At 52.8% G+C, this 24912-nt stretch overlaps 1 protein-coding gene across 7 annotated transcripts in view; it reads right to left on the bottom strand.

The window, feature by feature from the left end:
• FBRSL1 (fibrosin like 1) overlaps nt 1-24912 on the bottom strand; it is a 307120-nt gene that overhangs the window by 24082 nt on the left and 258126 nt on the right. For 5 of the 7 annotated variants that reach the window (XM_043965816.1, XM_043965808.1, XM_043965826.1 and 2 more), the window contains 4 exons: nt 9876-9921; nt 4293-4638; nt 3580-3821; nt 1548-1765 (listed from right to left, as the gene is read on the bottom strand). In XM_043965816.1, coding sequence (XP_043821751.1) covers nt 1548-1765; nt 3580-3821; nt 4293-4638; nt 9876-9921 — 852 coding nt within the window. Of the gene's footprint in view, nt 1-1547; nt 1766-1842; nt 2004-3579; nt 3822-4292; nt 4639-9875; nt 9922-24912 lie in introns of all 7 variants that reach the window. The other 2 variants (XM_043965833.1, XM_043965843.1) reach the window with 1 other exon arrangement.

Below are 24912 nucleotides of genomic sequence, written 5' to 3'. Positions count from 1 at the left end.
CAGGAAGGACCCAGGCCATCCCCGTGGCTTTGGATGGTTCTGTTCTTCTGGGATACAAAGGTTGTAGAACCACTAACGGGGGACATTATGTCCCCCCGGTCCCTGTTCAAGACAAGAAGGCAGTTTTGTGATCCCTCCTCTCCCACTCATCCATGGTGTCAGGGCTGATCTCTGGGGAGATCCCATATCGGGCAGGAACCACAGCTAAGATTCAGAGCATAAGCCCGTGTGGGGCTACATCCTGGAACCTCGCGCCTCTAGGGTTAAAGAATCCCATGCTATTAGAACACTCCGCGTATCTAGGTGTAGGGAGGGAACCCACTTGGAAACGGAGGTCAGATGAGTGGGTCCCGATGATTAGCTGGCAGGAGTGCCAACATCATAGGTTTTTGAGCTAGAAAGGGCTTTAGAGGGCATCCAGTCCAACCCCCTCCACCCTACAGAGGTGAAGTGCCTTGTTTTATGGTCACACAGGAAAACAGCAGCAGGGCCAGAATTTGAATCCTGGTCCTGACCCCAAATCCAGTGCTTTGACCACCTCCCCCTTACTACGCGCAGGGCCCAAGGCACCGTCACACGTGACGGGGCAGGAGCTGGGAGCTACGTCCTTAGGACGTGGGGTTGCCAGAACCACATAATCTAAGGGCATCTGACGACAGCCCAGGGAACTGTATTTCCAAGTCAAGGACACGTATATGTTTGTGTGCGTGAGAATGTTATTAGGTCATGAACACAGGGGGCTGAGGAACCATAACCTCGGATCATGGGCATAGGAAAAAGGAAGGGACGATAGGAATGGCATTCAAAAGGCACAGATGGAGAGACATGGTGTGGGGTCAAGTCCACTGGCCCTGGAGACTGGGTAAAATCACATTAATCAGGCCACAGGCACAGGCAGGAAAGGTCTGAGCCTCAGAATCACCTTCCCAAGGGCCCTTCTAGGGACACACTGATGGAGAAAAGAAGAGACAGCCTCGAGGACCAGGTCTGAGAACACACCGACAGAGGACAGGGGAGGAGAGAGGGCGCGAGCTTCCAAGGACACAAGGGGCAGCGGCAGGAAGCATTTCCCGGTACCACTAACATACAGAGAGACCCTCAGAGACTCTGAGGGTCCAGTGGTGTCTGGGGACCTCCCACACCACCAGCTGCCTCTGAAGGAAGGAAAACAGAAGGGGAAAAAAAAAAAAGAGAAGAGGCTGAAACCCAAGGCCCCACCCAACAGAGCACACGTGTAGATGTGTGAGCGGGAGTGTGTGTACGTGTACATGTACGTGTTCGTTCACTGGACCAGGCTGCAAGCAAAGGTGTGTGAACAGAGTGGCAGGAATGGACTGTGGCAGGCAGGGAGGATGGAAGGACAGAGGGGCTGAGGGTGGTCCCACTGGACACCAAGAAAGAGAAAGGCCCTTGCCCGGCCCAGCAGGCCTGGGTGTGTGAGTGTGCCCGTGTGCTGTGTGCCCAGGCCCCTCGGAGCCTGGCTCCCCAGCCTCCCTCCTGGCCCCGGCCCGCCCTCCCTTCCTGCGCTCTCCCCTGGCCCTACGCACCGGGGCGGGGGCAGGGGCGGAGGGCGAGAGAAGTGGTGGCGTGGAGGCCGGGCCGGGAGGGAAGGGGGCGAATGTGTATTGGTGTATGTGCTGGTGTGTGTGTTGGTGCTGATGGAACTCCGCCCGCAGTGGCGAGCCCGGGCCCCCTGAGGCCCCGGGCCGCTCCGAGCTCTGGACCAGAAAGCGCGTGTTCAGCTCTTTCCTGAGCAGCTGCCGATCTACAAGAGAAAAAGAGAGAGAGACACAGAGGCGTCGGCCGTGAGTCCCGGCGGGCGGGAGGGGGGCAGATATTCACCTGGCACTCCCTGTTTCGGCAGGCCATGCTGTGGGTGTTTTCTACGTGAGGACTCAAGGGTGGAGGTAAGAGGGATGCCTGTGACAAAGTACCAATCAGAATCCCCGAATGAGGCTGGCAATACATGATTGGTTGGTTGAATGAAATCAACAGGCTGGTATCTAAAGGCAAGAGAGAACACCATGAGTCATCCCAGCAGAAAACAAGGGCTGTCCTCCCCCGGACATCCCACCCCTCTCCCTGGCTGGGGAACAGGCTCCCCTGCTACCCCGCCCCCATCCCTGCCCATAGAGAGGGCGCCTCCACCCAGGAAAAGGGTCCTTCCCAATGGCCCTTGAGGGCGAGGGCTCCCAGACCACCCCTCTGTCTAGGAAACAGGGTGCCCCTGACATCCTGCCCTGAAGCCACCAGCCAGGCCCTCCCTGGCATCCCTGACTCTGCCCAGGGAAGGGTCGATGGGGACCCTCTACCCCAAGGAATGGGGGAGTGGTGCATTGTTGCAGAGATCCCCCCGGGCAGGGAAGGGGCTCTCCCTGACATCCTGCCCCTACCATAGGAACAAAAGCCCCTTCCAACATCTGCCGTATGGGTGTTTTTGCTGACATGTTGGGTGGGATCTCGGGTTTTGGCTTCTCTCTGTCTCCCCCTTTTGTTTCACCCACCCCCACCCCAGGTGGTTAACAGGCTGTCCCTGACATTTCTTCCCTAGGATCCTCCATCTCCTCTGGGTAAAAAGCTAACTACCACTGACAGCTCCTTCTCCTCTGGCTGCCCCCCTGAGACTCCCCACCAAGCTTCTCTGCCCCGGAAAGCTGACTCTTTTGAGAGTCCTCTTCCTTCAGTCATCAGCTGACAACTCTGTCCCAACAAACAAGGTCCTTCTGACACTCCCATGTGAGAAGAGGCCTCCCTAGGGCTCTATTCACAGGATAACATCTCTGTGAGCTGCAACCCTGAGGATGGGAGACCCAAGGCCCCTGTCTGGGTGAGGGACTCTAATTTCCCTCAAGAATTCTCATCTGGGTGAAACCAAAACAGAAAACCGCCCACCCAAGCACCCCTTATGCCCCCAGCTGGTAAAACGTGTACTAGCTCATCCTCCTAAGGCACATTATTGCTAGGGAAGAAAACTATCTCTGACACCTTTACCTGGGAAATGCCCCCTTACCCCCCAAACCTCTACTCTCAGGCAATGAAGATACCAGCAGCCCCAGGCATAGGGCCCTGGCTGGAGGGGTTGGATATGGTGGTTGTCAGTGGTTCACTCAGACCCTCTGCCTCTTAGGGGCTCCTGAGGGTTAGTCAGAAGTGAAGACTCTAGACTGGGTGTGTGTGTGTGTGTGTGTGTGTGTGTGTGTGTGTAGGAGCTGGGCTATATGAGGAAAGGGGGGGCTGGGACAGAAAAACTAGGATTTAGAGTCAGGGGACATAGTTTGGCTCTGACCCTGATCCTTTCTCTGGGCCTCAGTTTCTTCATCTCTAAGACAAGGGTCAGATGAGATGATGTCTAAGGTACTTTCCAGCCCTAAAAACTAGGCTTCTGATCCCTTCCAAGTCTCTAACCCAACCCAAGTCCAGCCGGCTAGGGCTGAAGGACAGGCCGGCCTGAGCTTTCCCTCTATGTGTAAGGGGATTCCCCCCCCCCCCCCCGCCCCGGGTGTCATTTTAGGACCAATCCCATTTCCTGTCGGCCCCAGATACTCCCATCTTTGCAGTGGGGCTGCCCTGGGGACATACCGGCTGGGTGTCCGGGGATAACCAGGCTGTTGGTAGGGAGCGATGGGGGAGGGGGCAGCGTGGGGGGGGCAGCAAACATGGCCGCCGCGTGGTGCTGATGCTGGGCTTGGGAACGGAGCGCAAAGTGCGAGGTAGCAAGGTTGGAGATGGACAGAGGCAGGGCTGGGCCTGGCCCGTGGGGGGACAGTGCCACGTGCTTGGGGAGGCCGAGGCTGGCTGCACTGCCGGCGCTGCTGCTCCTGCTGGGGGGTGGGAGTGAAGTGGTGGAGAGGAGGGGGACAGAGGGAGAGGTGAGGAGATCAGAATGGGGGGGATGGGGACAGAGGAAAAGATGGGGATGGAGGGAGAGGTGAGGAGGCAGAGGGATAAAAAGGGTCAGGGGTCAAAGGGAGATGGGGACAGAGGACAGAGAGGAGAGAGAAGAACAAAGAGGGACGGGGGAGGGAAACACCAGATGAGAGATGGCAGGAGGGTGAAGGGGAGGGATGAAGAGGGAAGGAGATGCCAGTCAGGCAAGAACAGGAGGGGTGGGAGGAGGCCACGGAGACAAAGGAAAGACAAGTTAGTTAACTCGATCCCCAGGTGGTGCCACCACCACACACACCCCCGGGGCCCTGGGCCCACGTCTATCCTGCCCCAGGTCTGCTCTCCCTGGGCTGGGCCAGTCCCCCCCCACCCTGACCTCCCTCCCCAGATGAAGGTGCCAACCTTACCTGAGGCTGTGCAGGCCGTTGTGTGTGGCAGGGGGATGGCCGGGGTAGGTGCCAAGAGGGGGCCCCACGTGTGCTGGGGGTGGGGCCCGGGGCTGCGGGGGCGCAGGCTGCAATTGCTGAGGCTGTGGAGTGAGGCGGGGTGGGGGCGGGGCTTCCTTCTTCACCAGGGGGCTGGTTCTGGTGCTGGAGGGGGGGCCTATAGGAACTGTGGTGGCGGTGGGGGCCGGGGGACTGGGCACAGGTGGCAGAAACGGGGTCTCGGTGCTCAGCTCCCGGCTCCGCTCCAGCCCCGAGACCTTAGGCCCAACAGGAGCCTTTGCCTCGGGCTTCTCACTCAGCGAGAAACCTGGAAGGGAGACAAGAGGGTGAGCCACTGTGGCTTGGCCCAGAGGGGAGTCTCCAGGGATCTGGATCCAGCCTCCAGAGGAGGTCAAAGGGGACCCTAAACCCCAGCCCACTGGGAAACCCCAGGAAAGCTGGATCCAAGCGCTATGGCAGGGGAGGCCTCGTGGAGCATGAACCAAAGGACCTGGGGCACCAGGGAGCTGGGGTGCAGTGGAAGGCTACTGGGGAGGTGGCAAGAGAGTGGTGGGGTACTCAGGCTGGGCCCCGGACAGTCCTCACACCTGGGAATTCTGAGACCTGGAGCCTGCTTTGAAATCATTTCTGTCTCTTGCCTTTTTCCCTCAAAGTTGTTCTACTGCTCTGAGAAATGCGCTGCTTCTAAACTGCCCGCGAGGAGCAAGCTTAGTAGAGGGGTATGTACGGAGAGGAAGACTAACCAGGCCTCAAGGGAGGGCCAAGGGACTCTCCCGGGAGTCGTGTCCCAGCTTCTAGTCCTGGGACTGTGGGTCTAGCCTGGAGACCGAGTCCCCTTTGCTGTTTCCCAGCCCTGGCCTGAATCAGGGAGGTTTTATAGTCAAATGTTAAGGGGTAAACAGGGATGGAGGGAGGGCTGCTGACCACCATGGTCAAAGGTATGGATGATAACACAGGACCATAGACTGAGAGCTAGGAGAGGAAGCCTGGAGTGCAGCTGGTCTGACCCCTTCCTTTTACCAGTGAGAGTTTAGTGACTTGCCCAAGGTCACATGGTAATTGCCAGAGATGGGGTGTCCAACTTGGGTTCTGAGGCAGGTTTTTCTTGCTAGGAGGTGGCCCCTGAGTGGAGCTGTGACACATATGAGGGATTCTGAGAGGTGGGAGTGGACCCTGGGCCCTCTTGGGGGAAGGCCTGGGACATGGGATGCAGGATGTGAGCAACAGCGCAAAAGCTGGCTGGGCAGGACCGTAGAGTGCATGATGGGGAGCGAGGCAGGCCGACCCATCCTTCTCAGGCTGTGTTTGCCCTTCCCCAGATCCCTTTGGCCTCTCCCTGCCCAAGACCGCTTTCTGCTGCCCAGCCCCAGTCTGGCTCCTCACGGCTGTACTGGTCTCTGGGGCTCAGCCCCAAGCTCCCATGGCACCAATCCCTTCAGGGAGATCCCACTTAGCGGGTTTCGTCTATTGCCTGCCTCCATCTTTTCAAGATCACTAGTGGGGGTAGTGGGGCATGCAAAATATAGCCATTTACGGATTTAGTGCTGGAAGGTACCCCAGAGGTCATAAAGCCCAGCCCCTCATTTTACATTTTACAGGGGTGGAAATGGACTCCCTCATCTGATCCATGAGGAAATGGGGACCCAGAAAAGAGAACTGTTTGGAGAGCAGTTTTGGCCTCAGGTCTTTCCTAACCCCTGCCTGCTATACTAAACCACGTGGCCTCCCACAGCCTAATCCTCAAACTTTTTTTGGTGGTTCGTGTAACTGTCCACTACTTCTTCTTTTTGGATGCTCTTCCCTAGGCTTCTGGGACAGGGCTTTCTCCCGTGGCTCTTCCTCTACCTCTCCTTGGTCTATTTCCCAGGTACCCCACTTAATCAGCATGGGCTTTCCAAGACTCTGTCCTGAGATTCTTTTCTTCTCTCTCTACATAAACACTCTCTCCTTTCATCTTCTCGCCACCCACACTTTTGGATTCAATCCTAATTTCTGAACAAATGACTCATATCAACACTCTCAGCCCCAAACCCCCCCACACCCAAAAAAAGCTCCAGCCCATGATGTCTAACTGCTTGCTGGACATTTCCACTTTATCTCCCAGGAGCCCCTCAAATGAACTCATTATCCCCCCAACCCCAATAAACTGGTTCCTTTCCCTGGAATCTGTTTTCTGTTAATCCTGTTACCACTGTTTCCATCTAAATTTCAGTTGTCTTGGGGTACAGGATTGGTGAACAGAAAAGGGGAGGAGAGGAAGAAGCCAGATCCACCTCCATCTTCCTCCAACTGTTTCTATGTCATTCCCATGCTCTCTACTGGCCAGGACAATTCCACATTTCTCTGTTGGTATTCAAGACCCTCCACAATTTAGCCCAACACAAGACAAAACTAGGTATTAAGACACTGCTCAGAGACAAATATATATATATATATATATATATATATATATTTTTTAGTGAGGCAATTAGGGTTAAGTGACTTGCTCAGGGTCACACAGCTAGTAAGTGTTAAGTGTCTGATGCTGGATTTGAACTCAGGTCCTCCTGACTCCAGGGCCAGTGCTTTATCCACTGCGCCACCTAGCTGCCCCAGAGACAATATTCTTAAGACACGTCTTCCACCCACAAGCTACCCCTGGGGAACAGGCAAGTCTCTTGCTTCTGACTCAGTCTTGTGCCACAGCTCCAATGCCGAGGTCCTCCATCACCTAAAAGCTAATATTTATTTAGCGCTTTAAGGTTTACAAAGCACTTTATAAATATCATCTCATTTGGCTCTCACAATCACCCCCAAGGTAGGTGCTATTATTTTCTCATTTTACAGATGAGGAAATTGAGGCAGAGGTTAAGTAACTTCCCCGGGGTCACATAGCTGGTAAACACTGGAAGCCGGATCAAACACAGGTCTTCCTGACTCTAGGTCCAGTGCCACCCAGCTGCCCTCATGTGCCAATGAGATCCTTGTAGTTGGTAGGGACCTCAGATGCTACCTAGCCTAATGCCATGCCTGAACAAGATCCCTCATTACAACATCCCCAGACAAGTGGTTATTGCTAGATCTCTAGCTAGGGGGAAGCCAACCCTCCCAGGCAGTACACGTCATCCTTTGAGATGACTCTAATTTTTTTTTAAAGTTTTTTTTCCCCTTTCTCTTCTTCTTACATTGAGCCAAGATCTGTGCCTTGGCACCTTCTACCAACCACTCTTAAGTTTTAGCCTCTGGGACTAAGAAGAACAAGGATAATCTCTTATCCACATGACAGCCTTTCAAATTCTTGAATACAGCTGTCATGTTCCTCCCTCCCTTCCTATCAACATCTTCTCTTCTCTAGGCTAAACAGCCACAATTGCTTCAGGTGATCCTCATTAACAAGACTCTAAGACTCTTCCCCACGCTGGCTGTCTTCCTCTTTTGCCTCTCAACAGCCTTCTTAAAATGTGGCATCATCAAGAACTGAGCCCAATATTTACTCCACAAGGATAGCAGTTCCCTGTCCTGACCTACCATCCCCCTCTCTTAAAGCAGCCTTAGATTTTATTTGCTTTTGGTGGTGGTGGGGCCTCTCATAGTCTGTTAAACCCCTCGGACTGTTTTCAGACAAACCGCCACCTATCATGCTTCTCCCCCCTACGGAACTTTCTGAAATTGATTTTTTGAACCCAAAGGTTAAGATTTTACATTTATCCCAATGATTCAACGCAGCCCAACACTTTGGTCTGTTGAGCTTTTTTTTTTTTTTTTTTAAATCTTTAATCTATAGGGGGGCAGCTAGGTGTCGCAGTGGATAAAGCACCGGCCCTGGAATCAGGAGTACCTGAGTTCAAATCCAGCCTCAGACACTTGACACTTACTAGCTGTGTGACCCTGGGCAAGTCACTTAACCCCCAATGCCCTGCACAAAAAACAAATAATATCCTTAATCTGTTATCCAATGTGTTAGTTATCTTTCCCAGTTTTGGTTCATCTCTAAACTGATAAACAGCTATGTCTTTATTCAAATTACTGATAAAAAAAAAGCCAAATAGCACAATCTCAAAGGCAGATTCACCCTGCCCCCAAGGGCATTTTACTACAGACCTCCTTTCAAAAAGACACTCTCAGCAGCCAGCCATTCAACCAGGTTTGAACCCCTTCAACTGGACCATCATCCAGTCTACATCCCTCTCTCATCTATTCAAACAGGATGTAAAACTCTGGCCAAATGCTTTGCTCCTATCTCTGAACTGCACCTACAGCTTCCCCATGAACTGTCAGCCTGTCATCCCCATTCAAAAAGGAAATAAAGTTCTCCTGGCATGACCTGTCTTGGGTGAAGCTCAGCTGTCTCTTTGTGACTGCCACTTCCTTTTCTCGACGTTCACTAACCATCGCTTCAATAGTGTGTTCTAGAATTTTTCAAGTAACTGAAGTCAACCCCACTGGCCTAGAGTGTACAGACTCTGTTCTCTTCCCTTAAAAAAAAAAAAATCAAGGCCACACCTGCCCTCCTGCAGGCCTGGGTAGGCCTGCCATCTGCCATGACCTTTCGTATCTACATAGCTCATCTGGGCCTGGGGATGGGAAGGGATCCAAGGCAGCCAGGTGTTCTGTCTCCTTACTTAATCTTTGGTATCCACTCCCTATTAGCCAAGTTCTGTCCTTCAGAGTAAGATACTGATCCTGATATAGACAACAAAAGGAGAGTTGGTAGCTCTGCCTTCCCTTTAAAATAAAAAAGAAAGAAATGAAATGCTTACTCTAATTTAGGGTTTTAATTAGCTGTGGCTAAGCTCACCAAGGAGGCCCTGGTGGGGGCAGGGGGTTATGCCATCTGGGAAGACAAGGCAACATCCCCTTTGCCCTGCTCCCGAAACAATTAACGCAGAAGGGCGCTCCAGACTCTTTGGGTAACCGTGGTAGGATAAGCAGGCCACACAAAGTGCTGACCAGCAGAGTGAGTGTCCTGGAAGTCAACCACTGCGTCACCTCTCCCCTATTCACAGCCAGCTCTGTTAACCCATGGCTGTAAGAGAAAGGGGCAGATCTTGTGTTCTGTAGTCACTGGAAATGCAACAAAACTGGGCTGGCTCTAGGCTCATGGCTACTCTAGGCACAGGTGAGATGAATGAACCTCTGTGTGTGCATGTGTACGTATACACACACCCACACACCCACACCCATACCCACACACCCACACACCCACCCTTTCCTCCTGATGCCCATCGCTGCTTCCCATCTGCTACTGTCCTCCCCCAACACATCTGACGCCTGGATGCTTTAAATCAAAAACCAATTTTGGCTGGTGCGCTCCTGATGAATAATTAAACAGGCTGGATCTCTGTTGGTATTGCTCCGATTCATCCCAGAGGCCCTGACAGAGTTGTCTGCTTTTACCCTTCTCTATTCCACGACTCAAAGCCCCGCTGGATGGAGGCGCCAACCCTCTCTGGGGAAAGGTTATAAAGCTGGCTCCCCATTTCACAAATGGGGAGACTGAGGCCCAGCAGGGCGAATGGGGTGGAGTGAGGCAGGGGTGGGAGAGGGGCAGGCGAAACCTCTTACCTTTACTAGCTGCTGGAGCGAAGAGTTTCTCGGAGCCTACAGAGGCCTGAAACACAGGAAGGAAGAAACGTTAGAGTGCTTTGATGGGGCTCTGAGTCTCTCTTCCCTGTCTCCCCTTGGGCTCCAGGCTGCCCCCCCTTTACTCTCTGGGAGGTGGTAGGAGAAGTCATAGTCAGACAGTTGGCTGAAGCTCTGTGTTCTCTGGTGAAGAAAGGACCACATGTGGCCTGGGAAAGTCTACCTCCCCAGGCCTTAGTTTCCTCATGTGGACTTTTCCGGGTCTGGATGAGGCCCTATGGAATAGACCACCCAAGTGGGAACATGCCCAAAGTGCCCCTCCAGCCCTTATCCATACAGTGAGCAAGCAAACTGGATAAACCAAGTCAACTGTGTCCCTCCCCATCTATAACGTGTTTGCCTTCTTGCAGGGAGTCTCCTAAAACTAATCATAAATAGCATAGCTGCTTAGCTGCTGAGTCAAGTAAGGAGCATTTATTAAATGCCCATTATGCATCAGACACTGGGGACACAAAGACTAAAAACACAACAAAATAGACGACTTCAAATTCCTTGCCTTCCAAGAGTTTCTATTCTACTGGGAGAACCAACATGCAATAGTCATGGGCAAGAGGATGGACTTGGCGGCCTCTGGGGGTCCTTCTACCTAAGGTGGGGGGAGAGTCTTGGGGTCGATGTCTCCCCCTACCTTCAACATCACATATGCAGGGAGAAAGGAGTTAGGAATCCTGCCTCCCCTTCTCTTCACCCCCAGCAACCAACCACCCAGACAGTGGCCCATTTTCTAAACCAAATCCTGTGAATTTCCCTCCCCTGCCTTTCCTTTGGAGTCGTCAACACCAATGGGGACTCATTTCAACTCGGTTTAGATAGAAACCTCCCTCATTTATCAGTCACAGAATCTCAGACCAGGATAGGCCCACAGCATTTAGCTGGACACTGTCCCATTCAGAACCAGAAGCCCTTCTATAGTCAGACTCTGCTTGGAGATCTCCAGTGATGGATGGAGAGCTCACTATCTTTGGACCAGCCTATTCCACTGCTCTGTTCATTAGAAAAACCTTCTTGGGGGCAGCTAGGTGGCGCAGTGGATAAAGCACTGGCCCTGGATTCAGGAGGACCTGAGTTCAAATCCAGCCTCAGACACTTGACACTTATTAGCTGTGTGACCCTGGGCAAGTCACTTAACCCTCATTGCCCCAGGGGAGGGGAGGGGGAAGAAGCCTTCCTTATATCAAACTGAAATCTGCCTCCTTGTAATTTCTGGGCGTTCCTTGTTTTTTTGCCCAATGGAGCCACACAGAACAATTTGATCATCTCTTGTTTACCTAATGGTCCTTCAGATAAAGGAGGACTGCTCTAATCTGCTCTCCCCACCCTGGTTTCTTCCTGCACCCACTCTGCACACACAGGTTTTTGGAGAGCTCTCACCAATCTTGGTTGCCTTCCTCAACCTGCTCCAGCTTGTCTATGGCTCTCCTAACATCGAATTCCCTGGCTGATGTTATCACTGTCCCTAATGTTTACTGCAGCCCTGAAAATAAAAGGGGGGCAAGGACGGAAAGGGGAAAGTAGTTTAAGGGTCTCTTATCTGAGGCCACAGTATCTCTTTCTACCACTTGGAGCAGGGGAACGCGTGAGCTAGAGCACAAACAAACTCAGGGAAGAGAAAGCAGCCCAGGTGTGGTGAGTGTCATACATCACTCTGAAAGGTAATGCTTTCTAGGACCTGCATGGAGTAGAGCAGAAGAAATGGGAAGTAGACACTTACCACCACCCCCTTTCTGACCAAGCAAGGCTCAGACAGACTAGGCCCAGCAATAGCCAACTGTCAGATACACCCATATTCCCCTGTGAGCATGAAAACAAACCAATCTCCTGCTTATTTCATTGGGTCATTACTCTGAGCGACTGTTTGGTTCAGTCCTCTATTTTATAGAGGAAAAAACTGGGGCCCAGAGAAGGAAGTGACCTGCTACAAGTCATGGAAGTTGGCAGAACGAGGATTTGAACTCAGGCCACCTGACTCCAAGACCAGGGTTTTTCCCTTGTCAACCACCCTGCCTCCCTTTTGGAGGCTCCATTCCACAGTTCCCTCCAGTAACAAAGAAAACTGAAAGCTCGTTTCTGCCCAAACAGAGAAAGCCACACAGGAATCTCTTATCACTATCAGTGCCAGGAGCAGCTGGGGTCCGAGGTGAGGCCAGCCCAGGCATTGTTTGGAAGCAGGCTGGAGACAAGTCTGGAAGATTTATTCTTTGCCTTCCAGCCCCTAGATACTGTAGAGGTTCTGGGACCTTGCAGGAGAGTCTGGCTGTACTCCCTCAGGACATACCAGAGCTCAAGATAAGGCACCAGCTTGTCACCTCCAGGGCCTTCCAGTAAGGCAAGACACTTAACAAATTAACTGCTGGAGACACGTTTGATGAGGAGTTAAAAGAATAGGAGATGCTGGCCTGGGAGTGAGAAGGCTGGAAAGGATGACAGGTGTCTTCAAATAACTGAAGGCCTTTCATGCAGAAAAGGGATCAGCCTTGTTCTGCTTGGTGCCTGAGGGTGGAAGGGGGGGGGGGAGGATGGAGGGAAGGAGGTAGGGAGGAAGAGAAGGAGAGGGAGAGGGAAAGGGAGAGAGAGAAAGAAGGAAAAGGAGGAGGAGGAGGAGGGAGAAAGAGCTTGCGAGCATAACATAACTGTAACTTGCTAAGAGCTGCCCCATGGTGCAGTGGGTTACTCTGGGGGGGGAGTGGGCTTCCCCTTCCTTGAGGCCTTTGAGCACAGCCTGGATGGCGCCCCAGCAGGTCTGTTCTAGTTGGGATTTTTTTCCTACAGAGGCTGAAGGAGCTGGTTGCTCAGGTTGCTCCCAATCTCCGTTCTATGAATGCAGGGCCTCACCAGGTGTTGGTGGGCACTCCCCATCAGCAGCAGGTGGTGATGTGGGTTCCAAAATGGAGGCAACAGCAGTGGGGCAAAAGAGGGTACTGAGATAGGGAACTGCAGCCTCCACACAGGGAGAGCCCTCGGGCGGGTCTGGTTTTGATGGGACAGCACATATCTCATACCTAGACATGGCTAACCAGACAGACTTAGCAGTGACTTGGGAACTGGCTAGTTTACAACACTGGGCAACAAACACACAATGATAGCAGTTCCATAGCCCTTTAAAGTAGTTTTATTTTATCACAAGATCCTAGATCTAGAGATGGAACAGACCCCAGAAGACAGCCAGTCCAACCCCTCCTCCCATTTTACAGGTAAGGAGACTGAGATCTCAAGGTTAAGCGATTTGCCCAAGGTCACAAGGGTGGTAACAGATTCCAGCTTCCTAGGCTATAAACCTAATGAGCTTTCCTCACACATCAATCTTTTGCGTTATCACCCCTCTTTTACGGACAATAAAACAGAGGTTGAAGGACCTGGCCAAGGTCACACAGCTATTAAAAACCCAAAGGAGAATTCGAACCTAAGACTGCCAGATTCCCTGTGCTATTTAACCCTCTGTGCCATGCTGCTGTCCATGGTACCCAGACTCTTTCCTTTAGGAATAAATTCTACACAGCTCATTTACCCTTGAGTGTGTGGAGAAGACATGGGCAGGTAAGGAAGGGGAGGGGCAAGACAAGAGGAACCAGGTGGTGGTAGGTGTTGGGAGGGCAGTGGGGCACAGGCTCTGACACAGGCCCATTACAGAGGATCTGTTTTGCGGCAGCACCCTGAGGACCGCTGGGTTGGACCAGCAGTCCAGGCCTTCTATGCGCTGTCTCTCTTCCAGAGCACGGCCTCTGTGACTTTTCCACGTTCATCTCTAAGGTTTAGCATGGTACTCAATGCTTAAGGAGGACAGAGCATCAGGCCACTTTCTACAAGAAGCCTTTCGCTGTTTGCCCCAGCTGAACTGTCAGCGCCTGCTTCCTCTACAAAACACCTTTACTAACTTACCTGTAGACACGCTACCCCTTCCACCCCCTAGGAGAACATGGGTACCTTGAGGGCAGGGGCTGGTTTTGCGCCCCCTCCCCGCTTTTGGAGAACCCCCAGCCCAGGGCCTACTCCCAAGTGCCTATGAAGATGCCTGCTGATTTGAGGCAGGGGGAACAGCCTCCACACACGAATAGGAATGCTCTGTATGAGAGACAGGAAGTAGTCCTGTTTGGCTGGAGGGAAGAGCATGTGACAGGCCGGACCTGGAGGAATCTGGGAGTCCTGGCCTCAGAACCCTATTCACTCTGTGATTCTGTCACTCCACCTCAGTTTGTCATCTGTAAAATAGGCAGAATCACGTGTGAGGATCAAACACGGTACTTGGAAAGCCTCTGCCAAGCTTAAGGCTCCACATTACTGACAGCCATTGTTGTTGTTAGCATTTTAATAGGCCTAGAAAGACGGCTGGAGTAAGATCACGCAACAAACAAGAGTTGGCATTTAAGTCTAGGAGACAACAGGGAGCCACTGGAAGAGAGAGGGTGGCTCCCCCTGTGGCTGAGATAGCCCTGGTCTTGCATCACTGTCCACGGGGTCGGGGGACGAGATGGGGAACTTAAAGGGTGGGACATGCCCTGCGCCTCTACCCCCTCCCCCACCGGCTTCCCTCATTCTCTCCCACCGAGCCTTTGCCACAGGCTAATGACAGCTCCAAGGGCTCTTGGGAGCAGAGATGAGGAAAACATGCCTTTTTACCCTGCTGGGCTGGTCACATGGGCTATGATGAGGGGCCCTCGATGGTAGCTGTATGCAGGAACCAGGAGCTTCTGACACAGCCAGTGAAAAGGGGGGGGGGGGGAGACTGAGGAACTCAGATCTAGGGTTGGAAGGGACCCCTCCCATTTTACAAATGAGGAAACCGAGGCTCAGAGAAATTAGCCCAAGGTCACCCAGGGAGTCAGTCAGAACCAGAGGCAGGAGAGGAGATGAATCCAGGGTGGTGTCCGGGGGCTCCTTCCCCTGTACCCAGGGTCCCCCAGGAGGGAGGTAGAGAGAAGGGACTGAGTTCATGGTCATGATCTGAGATCATAGGGGTGGGGGTGGGAGTGGAGACACAGAAGATGGAGGTTGGTACAGAGATGGGGGAGGGGGGAGGCTGAAGGAGACAGTGGCAGGGGCAAACTTCTCCCCCACCCCCCAGCAGAAGTCAAGGTCAGGAATTCTGGGAGATTCCTGATGGCCACCCCAAGAGTGTGTTTGTGGTGACCTGGCATGACGCCCTGGAAAGAGAAGGGCTAGGTGTGCTAGCTGGGAACCCCAGGTGTGCCCACGCACCATGGCCAACACTTACACTGTGTCTTTACCTTGTGCCAGGCATTGCCAGGAGTTCTTTTTCAAGATTATATTCCAAATATGATTTCATTTGATCCTTACAACAGCCCCGGGAGGTGGGCACTATTATGATCCCCATTGTACAGATGAGGAAATGGAAGCAAACAAGTTAAGTGACTTGCCCAGGGTCACATGGCAAAGCTGGATTTGCCCGCAGGCCTTCCCCACTCTAGGCCCATAGTTCTAAGAGCCACCCAGCTGCCCCATCCAAACACGTACGTACCTAGGGTCTGGGCTCAGGGCAGGCCTCCAAGCAGGGCAGACAATCACACAGCGAGACACAAGAGAGAGGCCTGCAGAAACCCCCCTCCTGGACCTCCTTTCCTCCCTCCACAGGGCAGTCCCTAGGTGCCCACAAATCTGTGTGCCTCACCAGAGAGCTCCACAAGCCTGTTCCACCCCGCCCCCAGCAGTGCAGCCGCTAACTCAGGTGCCCCCAGCCTCCAGCGGCCCCCACAATGCACTGGGTCGGCGTGCGCATTTCCCCAATTACCAGGCTCCGGGGACACATTCCCCCACTTCAATTCTTTTCCCAACCAGGTTCCTATTATCCAGCTCTCAGGCCACCCGAGGCCTCGTTTATTTGTTTACAAAGGAAACCACCAAATTAAAACCACCGCAGGAACTTTTGCTGAAAGGTTCCAGCCAAGCTGGAGCCAGAGGGTCCCCAAAGGTTTGGGGTGTCCTGTTCTCTCTCCTTCCTGACCAGAGGCCACCCCTCCCCCACAGCTCAATGACTGAGTTTTCCTTTGACTAACAGCCCTGCCCCGACCACTGGGCCTCTCTCTGTAGGGCCTGAAATGAAAAGCTCAGGGCATTTTGTACATAGGAGGCTGGGGGCTCTTGGAGGAGAGCTGCTCCCCCTCCAAAGGGGCTGGGTGGTAGAGGGGGAGGGGCACTCCCTCGGCCAGGCCTGCCTCCCAAGAGGCACGTGCTAGGGGCAAGAAGTCGGCTGATGTCTCCCTTCCAGCCCAGGGCTTCTCCCTGGTTTGTGCCTGATGACAGCCTTGGCCATCCCTGGCCATGTCAGGCCCAGTTTCTGTTCCTCCCGTCTCAGAGAGGTGCAGACACTGACCCATGCCCTGGGAAAGAGCTGACGGATGCCCAGGAACAGTCAGGGCTGCGGCATTTTAACCCACCTGCTAATGAACAAGCATTTAGGGAGCATCCAGAGGATATGAAGAAAGGCAAAAACAGCTCCCTACCCTCAGGGGGCTTCCACTCTACAGGAGACAAAACACAGAGAGCAGGAGGGAGGTCAAGCCTGGAGGGGGAGGTGCAGGCCCCCAAAAGAGCCAGTAACCTGAACCTGCCTTCAGATTTAGGTGGAGCTTTCTGGAGAGAGGACGACCTTATGATCTCCAGTCTGTGGATGAACCAGTGAGGCTCAGATGGAGTCACTGACTTGCCCAAGATGATGCGGAGCCTTGGTAAGCCAGCACGCAGTGGAAACAAGCCAATTTCTAAAGGCCCGGGGTTTGAGCCTGTTCCTACTTGTGAGTTTAGATAAATCACCTGCTTTCTTTGATTCCTCATCTGTCAATGACCAGGCTGGACCAGCCGGCTTCCAAGCACCCTTCCAGAACTTTCTGGACTCCCCACCCCAGCTACCAGTGGCCCTGCCCTCAATTCTATCTATTTTGTATATATCCTGCAAACACCTTCCTTTGTGTTAACAACTGTTTAACCTATGTCCTCTGACTGATAACCCCTATGGAACCCTTCCAACTCCATTCGGTCTGTATTGGACACAACACTTAGGCTCTACCATGCCCCCTTACAATGGGAAACGCTGATGTCCGAAAGATGCACTGACCCCCAGAAAGAGGCAATGGTTTCCCTGGGAACAGGATGAGGGAAGGGAATAAGAATCTCTCCAGGCACTATGCTAAGTGCTTTGGAGATATGACCTCACCAGATCCTCCTAACAACCCTTCAAAGGTAAGTGAAGTGCTGCTGTCATCCCAATTTTACACCTGGGGAAACTGATCCAAAGATGAAGTGATCTGCCTAGGGTCATACTGCTAGCATCCGAGGCTGGATTTGAACTCAGCTCTTCCTGACTCTTGGCCCAGCATTCCATCCACCACTGTACCTTCTCCTGGCTGTTATTCCTCACTCCCTGAGCCTCAGTTTCTTAAGCTGTAAAGTGATCAAGCACGACCAGCTGACCTAGGTGTTTGCCAGCTCTAAAAATCGCTGTGAGGAATGAACACCCAAGCTAAAAGGAGGTGAATGACCGTTGATCAGCCAGGGTATGAGACCAGGATGTGCCAACACCCTCTCATCTGCTCCATGAGTGTACCCCGGCCTGACCCCTGGACTCCCTTCCCTCCCTGGGTCCTGGAGGGGATTCGATCCAAGAGCCTGTTCCTTGTGCTCCTACCCCCTGATGAGACAGCACTTGCTGCTTGGGCCAGAACTGGTAGCACAACTCCTGGTGAGGGCTGGAGCTCAGAGGAGCAGATGTTCTCACATCTGTGAAGCCGTAATTACTCGGAGGGGAGCAGTCGGCTAACAAAGGAGACAGTTTCTCTGTCATAGTCTGGTGTCTGCCATCACTAAGGCCCCAGAGAGCCTAATGTGAGCAAGGGGAGGGACCTGGCCAGGAGCCCAGCAGCTCAGGAACCATCCAGCATGTTAGGGGATGGCTGGGTTAGCCCCAGGGGTGTGGTGTGGGCCTACCCAAGGGGACCACTGAGCTTTTGGGACAGAGTCAGCGGAGATCTGGGTTCAAGTCTCTCCCCCCACACTAGTTCCAAGTGACTTCCCTGGGCTTCAGTTGAGGCTCAACAATCATAGAAGCATCTATGTTATCAGCTTGTTGGAGAAGTCACAAGATATTACACAGACGGTGACTGTAAACTTTACTGAGCTATACAAATGTCAGCTCTTGTGTTGACCAAGAGATGAAGAGCCTGGGTAAGAGTGGGGGATGGTCAGGCCCTTGACCCCTTCCCCCTCCCCCATCAGACTGAAGCACAAAGGGCCATGGCTAGATCTGGAGTCACACTACCCAGGGTTCCAATTCCAATCTTGCTCCGTTACCTCTGTGATCTTGGGAAAGTCCCTTAATGACTCCCTGGGCATCAGTTACCTCACGTATAAAATAAGACAGCTAGATGAAACAGCCTCTCTAGAGAGGCCCCTCCCGGCTTTAGAACTATGACTGCATTTGATGCATCAATCAATCGCTGTCTTCATGTCTCTGCCTGGAGGCAGGAAGTCCCCAAGGGTTCAGATCCTGGCACTAGCTGGGTGATGTTGCATGGATCAGTCTCTCAGGGCCTCAGTTTCTCCATCTGTAAAATGAAGGAGTTGGCCCCTGTGGTTTCCAAGGTCTCTTCTGGCTCTAAAACTAGAGCTGGAAGGGCCCTCAGGGGCCATTTAATCCAATCACCCCCCCCTTCACCCCCGTTTTACAGATGGAGAAACTGAGGCCCATGGAAGTTACAGTCAAGTCTCATGGGTGGGATTTAAATCTAGGTCCTGAGATAGGACCACACTGCAGGGGACAGCTCGATGCTCATCCTTTATTACCAGGGGGTGGCACAGGGCATAGGGTGTGTAAGACGTGGGTACGGCCCAAGAAGAGAGGAAAGGGAAAGAAAGGAGGTGCATCTCTAAGCATTCCTGTCCCTTCCCACAAAGACCACATAGCATCAGAGGTCCTGGAGAAGGGGGAGATCAGGACTTGTCTCTTCCCCCCTCCCCCCAGCTATCCCACTATAGCCTTGCCCCTCTGGAGGGAACCACTTAGTGCCAGGAAGCCCACCATGCCCAGTATAAATGAAATAAAGCCAGGGCTTGGATCAGGCATGAGAAGCGTTCCTCCGGCTTATCAGCCCAGAGACCCTGCATCTGCTCAGAGAGATAACGAGCACAGAGCCTCTGGGGACGACACAGCTCAATGGGGTGACCTTCAGTGCTGGCCAACCTCCCCCACCCTCTGGAGCGAGTGACTGCCTCTGGGAAGTGCTTCTGCCCCTTTGACGCACTCTGCTGAGGGAGGAGGTATAAATGCAGGGCAGATGCCCAGAGTGGACCCCGACCTTTTCACTTCTGACCCACGCAACTCAATTCTTTCCATCTCTACTGTCTCCTTCCCAGCTCCCCTTATGTATAGCCTTTCCCCAAGAGAATGTGAGACTGGAGAGGGTGGGGACTGTCTTGTTTGCTTTCTGGTCTCCCTATCACATAGCACAGTGCCTATGACACTTAATAAATGCTTGTTGGACTACAGAATCCCTGTGCTCATCTGCCTGTCTGATGTAAGCTGGGATATACAGCAATGTGGCATAATGCAAAGGGCGAGGGGCAGGGGAATCAGGAAGACCTGACTTCAAATCCTGCCTAAGATATGAGATCTCTTTGTATTTAAATTTCCTCCCGTGTAAAATGTGAGTGGTGGGGAGGGCTCTAAATCTATGACCCCAGAATGAGCTGATCTGCAGACTTTCCATCCTAGGGAATCCTAGGGTTTCAACCCCTACCCTGCCAAAGTCTTGCTTCAGAGCGTCCGGAGCCTTCCTTGAGTCTTTAATGGCTACTGGGGAGTAGAGGAAGATCCTGAGGGATGGATGCTCACCCTCTGGCTCTCTAGCCTCGACCTCCCTCCAACTGCCTCCAACTCAACCCGTCAACTCAATTCACCATGCATTTATGAGAGGACTACTATGCAAAAAGACCTACTATGCGCTGGGCACTGGGGCTATCAAGACAAAAGGGAAAGGGTCCCTGCCCTTCAGGTTCTAACGTTCTCCTGGGGATGGAGAGTGAGATACAATACAGATCAGATCACAAAGTGAATTCAAGGAGGGAGATGACATTACCAAGTAGAGGGATGAGGGAAGGGTTCCAGATTGGGGAGAGCTATGAATGCAAGACTGAGGACTCTGCCCTTCATCCTAGAGGCAGCTAGGAGCCATGGAGAATTCCTGAGCAGGGGAGTGACACGGGCCCTCAGGAAAATGGATTTGGCAAATCTAAGGGAGGGAAGTCCATTTGGCCTTTGCTCATGAGCCCTGTGTCGGCTGGGCATCACAGAAAGAGCATGGAATTCAGAATCCAAGAACCTGGCTCTGCTGTGGATACTATCAGTGTGACCTTGGGTAAGTCACTTCATGTCTTCTGCCCTCGGGGTGGGACTGGATGATTGCTAAACCCCCAAATCTCTGAGTTCTCTGTCTCTAATCTACCAGCAACTGTCTTAAAAGTTGTTCCTGTGGGGCAGCTAGGTGGCACAGTGGATAAAGCATTGGCCCTGGAGTCAGGAGGACCTGAGTTCAAATCTGGCCTCAGACACTTAACACTTACTAGCTGTGTGACCCTGGGCAAGTCACTTAACCCCAACTGCCTCACCAAACAAAAAACAAAAAAACCAAACAAACAAACAAAAAAGTTTTTCCTGTGTCACACTGGGCTGCGCCTGTACTCCACTCCACAGGGGTCAGAGCTGGGGCAACCTCTAGGAGAACCGTCACCTTAGAGAAGCAAGATGGGGTACAGGGCAGAGAATACCAGACAGCACTTAGTAGCTGTATGACCTTGGGAAAGTAACTTTCCCTCTCTATGCCTAGGTCTCCTGTTTGGCAAAGTGGGATAATGGTGAACATTTCTGTGAAACTTTTAAGTCCTCAGAAAATTTTACTTATGCCATCTCATTTAAGTCTTAATAACAACCCCATGACACAGGTTCATTAGGATTTATTATTCCTACATTATCAGGGAAGAGACAGGTTCAGAGAGGCCCTGTAATCTATTCGGGGTCTCCCGGCCAGTAAATGTTCCCAAGCCAGGATTTGAACCCAGGTCTTTGCTGACTCTCTCTCAAGCACTATTCCAGCTGCCTTTTGACTAACATTCATTTTTATGGACCCACCTTGGTGGGAAGCCAGCTCCAATCACTGGAATGATGAGCTATCATTGGCCAAGATCTTCCTGCTTCACAGGGGATGACAAATGATATATCCAACACAGAAAAGGTGGGTCCTTGGAGTCCCACGAGGTAAGGGCCCCAGGAACCTCTGCTCTTAAGACCCAGCCTAGACACTCAGCTCAAGTCACTTAACTGGTGTCTGCCTGTTTCCTCAACTGTACAATGTAGCTCAGGATGAAACCCACTTCCTGGGGCTGTGGCGAGGACCACATGAGATGATACTATAGCATGCATAATACAGAGTCCGGCACATAGTAAATGATTGTTTCCTTTTCTTTCCCTTGGCGCAGAGGGAGAACGGGTGTGAGTAATACTGGGATATCTGCCATAAACTCCAAAGAAATCTAAGAAACCTAGTTCTCGGCCTGAGACCTCTGTGTCACTGGAAGGACTCAACCATGTCCTTGGGCAAACACACAGAAGCAGTGAGGCACAATGGAAAATGGTTGTGAGAGACCTGGGTTCAAATCCTGCTTGTGCCACTCACTAGCTAGGGAACTCCAGGCGAGTCAGTTCAAGTCAATGTTATGAGTATTAAGCACCAGAAGAGCAACAAAAGGGCCCTGGGCACACACAACCTGCAGCAAAACAGTCTCTTCCCCCTAGGAGCCACTTCCCAGGGCCTTCCTCGCTTCATCTGCGAAATCAAAGGGATGATCTCTGTGCATGACATGCCATGACTTTTGGTAAATTCTACCAGATGGGGGGTTCTCCCTTTCATGAAGCCTTCCTGAGTCGCTGGCTGGATAGGGGCCACTTCCCAATTTCTCTCCGAGATGACTCCCCATGTGACCACAACCTGAGATCTGCCCGCCCTTTGTGTACTGCTCTCTGGTTCTGGTGTTAATCCTCAAAGTTCCCAGCAGGGATCCGAGGCTGGGCTGTCTTCCATTCTGTATGGGGTCCCTTCCAGAGTGACAGAGAGCAGCCGGCGAATCGGCAAGTCCTTCCCGCCAGGGCTGGCGTGAGGCAGCGTGGGGTGGGCAGAAGAGAAGGCCACCTGGACCCTTGAGGAGCTCACAGTCTGATGGGGGGGTGGTGGAGGGGAGGGAAGATTTAATAGGCAGATGTTGTACAAGGTCAGGTATGATGTAATGTGAGCCGTCGAGTGTGGTTTAGACGACTTGGCAGCCCAGCGTGGCTTCTCCGAGGAACAAAGCCAACGTTATCTTGAGAGGGGCCTGGCTTCCAGGAATAAGGAAGTGAGAGTCCCGGTGCTCTCTGCCCCAGCCGACCTCACTTAGAGGACTGAACTCTTCTGGAAATGCCATTTCAGGAGGGGAAATGAAAGGCTGGACAGCACCCAGAGGAACAGCACAGGGCTCCCAGCTGCCCTCCCAGATGAATAGCACCGAGTGCAGACTGTACAGGCACTTAATGCTTGTTGAACTGACAACTGAAGGGACCAGGGTGGGTTGAAAGAACAGAGGAAGTTTAGCCTTGAGAAGACTGGTTGGGGGGAAGAAGGAGACACTCCCCATAATTGCTGCCTTGAAGTATCTGAAGAGTTGTCCTGCAAAGATGGCCCTGGAGGGCAGGACTGGGAGCCCCAGGGGGAATGGGGCCGCTTGTGGGCAGGTGGTGGTTTCGCCCCAGTAAGGAAGGTGGTCCTCCAGGGGCCAAATGGTCACTGGCTGGGCATGATGGACTCTGAGATCCCTCCCAGCTCCTAGGTTCTGGGAGGGAGGACCTTCTCTTTGTATTTAGGCTCTCAGAGAAGAAGCAAGAGCTGAGCTGATGCCAGCAGGATAGATCCCCCAATCCCATAGCCCCAGATGGCTCAGGGCAGAGGGAGTGACAGCATCCAGGGGAGATAAAAGAGCTTCTCTAATCCCGGAGAGGTCTCCCCATTAAGATCTTCATTAGCTTCCAACTCTGGGAGGGGCCCTAACCCACCCAGATCTGCACGAACTTTTAACACGCCTCTTATCAGCCGGGCCAAGCCTAGCCTGCCTTATCATTACAACAGCAGATAAGGGCCACATGAATAATGCCCCTCGGTGGGGCCTTCCCAGGATATTTCCAGAAGAAAGGAAACCCAAGCTCTAGTACAAGAGGCAAGGGAAGATACTAGGGAGCAAAGTCCTTTCCTCCAAATGAGGGTTTAGATACAACACCAGGGTAGAGATTTAAGTCCTGGGGATGTCCCCCTGGGTGAAGCTGAAGGAATGAGACTACCCTAGAGGGCAGTGTGGCTCCCAGGCCCCTTGTGTCCCAAAGGAGTTACATGTGGCTGGACAATGAGGGACTCCACAAAGAGCATGCTGGGAATACCCAGGCCCGGCCCCCTCTTTACCAGATGGGGCAACTCCTTTCGGATGCATGAGAATAACTTTAAAGAAGTACCTGGAGCCCTCTCTTTTCAGGGTAGAGCCAAAGAAGGCAGTAGCAACGTGCTGTCCTAAAGGACATAGAGGGCCCTCCCTTCTGACCCGGGGAAGACACCCGCGAAGGTTTGATCACTCCCCCCCCCAAATCTGGGAAGCTGTAGCCAGGAGCTGGGATAGACAGGCTTAGGCAGACTATTGTTGAGCCACACAAATGATTAGAGAGACAGGGCATGGATGGATGATGAGCCCCTTCAACCATCCTGACCTCTTTGTAGGAAGGAGGAAGGCAGTTGGATTACTTGGCCCCCCCACTTCATTGCTGTAGAAGAGCATGGCCACCATGCAGTGGCCATTAGCTGCCACAAGGGGGAGCCCCTAATACTCAGAAAAACTCACTCCACTAGGGCTGCCCTTAGGAGGTCCGCCATCATGCCCCCTTACCCTATATGCTCTCCTGTCATACACACCCACTAATAGAGTTAATATTGCCTAAAGGCTGGGGGTGGAGAAGGTCACTCGGTCCTAGGCTACGGACCCCCAGTACCTGCAAAGTCCTTTCCTCGGACGTTTAGGACACATTTAGCAGCCCGAGCCTCAAAGGGCTTCTCAAGGCCCCAATGAAGTCCAAGCTAGGCTGGAGTCTGTCTGGCTTCATAGCTAAGGTCCCAGGTGCATTCAACAGACTGAGACAATAGGTGTCCAATACAGGCCCCTGGAAGGGGCGGGAAGAGAGCTGGGAAGCCAAGCCCAGGGAACCCTTGGAAACTGTTAGTCTTCGGATAACCAGGTTGGAGCGCTGTCCTCTTCCTGGGGTGGCCCATGACCTCTGAACCCCACTTTTGTCAGTTCACAAAACCCCAGAGAGACCAGTTTCTGTCTCCCAGAAGTGACTAAGACCTGGGGTGGGGGAGGGAGGAGAGAAGGGTGAGGAAGGAGAAGCAGAGGAGGAAAGAGCGAGCAGGGCAGAAAGCACGCAATCAATCCCTTCCCTGACTTTTCAACACTGAAGAAAACCCCAAAGGAACCGGAATGAGCTGGGCCTCCCCTCCCCTCCTCCACCAGGGTGAAGATCCCAATCACGACAGAATGTCCCAGTCCCCAGGGAGGCCGCTTCTCCTTACTGCCTAGGCAGTCAGTCATTGCCCAGTTGGATCTCCTCTGATCACTCCAAGCTCCAGCAGACGCCACCTGCCTGAGCAGGTGGCAGAAAGGCAAGGGAACTGTCTTTTGAGGTCAAGTGGTCACACGGTTTTAGGACCACAAAGGTCACCAGACTGAGGGGGAAGGGGTGACGGGCTTCACAGCAGGCAGGCTATTAGACACTGGAGGAGGTCTTCAGTTCGGGTGATCAGTCCCAGTGTGAAGTCCTTAAAAACACTTCTTTCCCAGGTCAGCGGGGACCACCAACCCTATCTCCTCCCACAAACATCCCAGGACACCA

The sequence above is a fragment of the Dromiciops gliroides genome, chromosome 1, assembly GCF_019393635.1.
Source record: "Dromiciops gliroides isolate mDroGli1 chromosome 1, mDroGli1.pri, whole genome shotgun sequence".
Taxonomy (NCBI): domain Eukaryota; kingdom Metazoa; phylum Chordata; class Mammalia; order Microbiotheria; family Microbiotheriidae; genus Dromiciops; species Dromiciops gliroides.
Note: the sequence above shows the minus strand (reverse complement) of the source record. Positions and strands in the feature narration are given on the sequence as shown.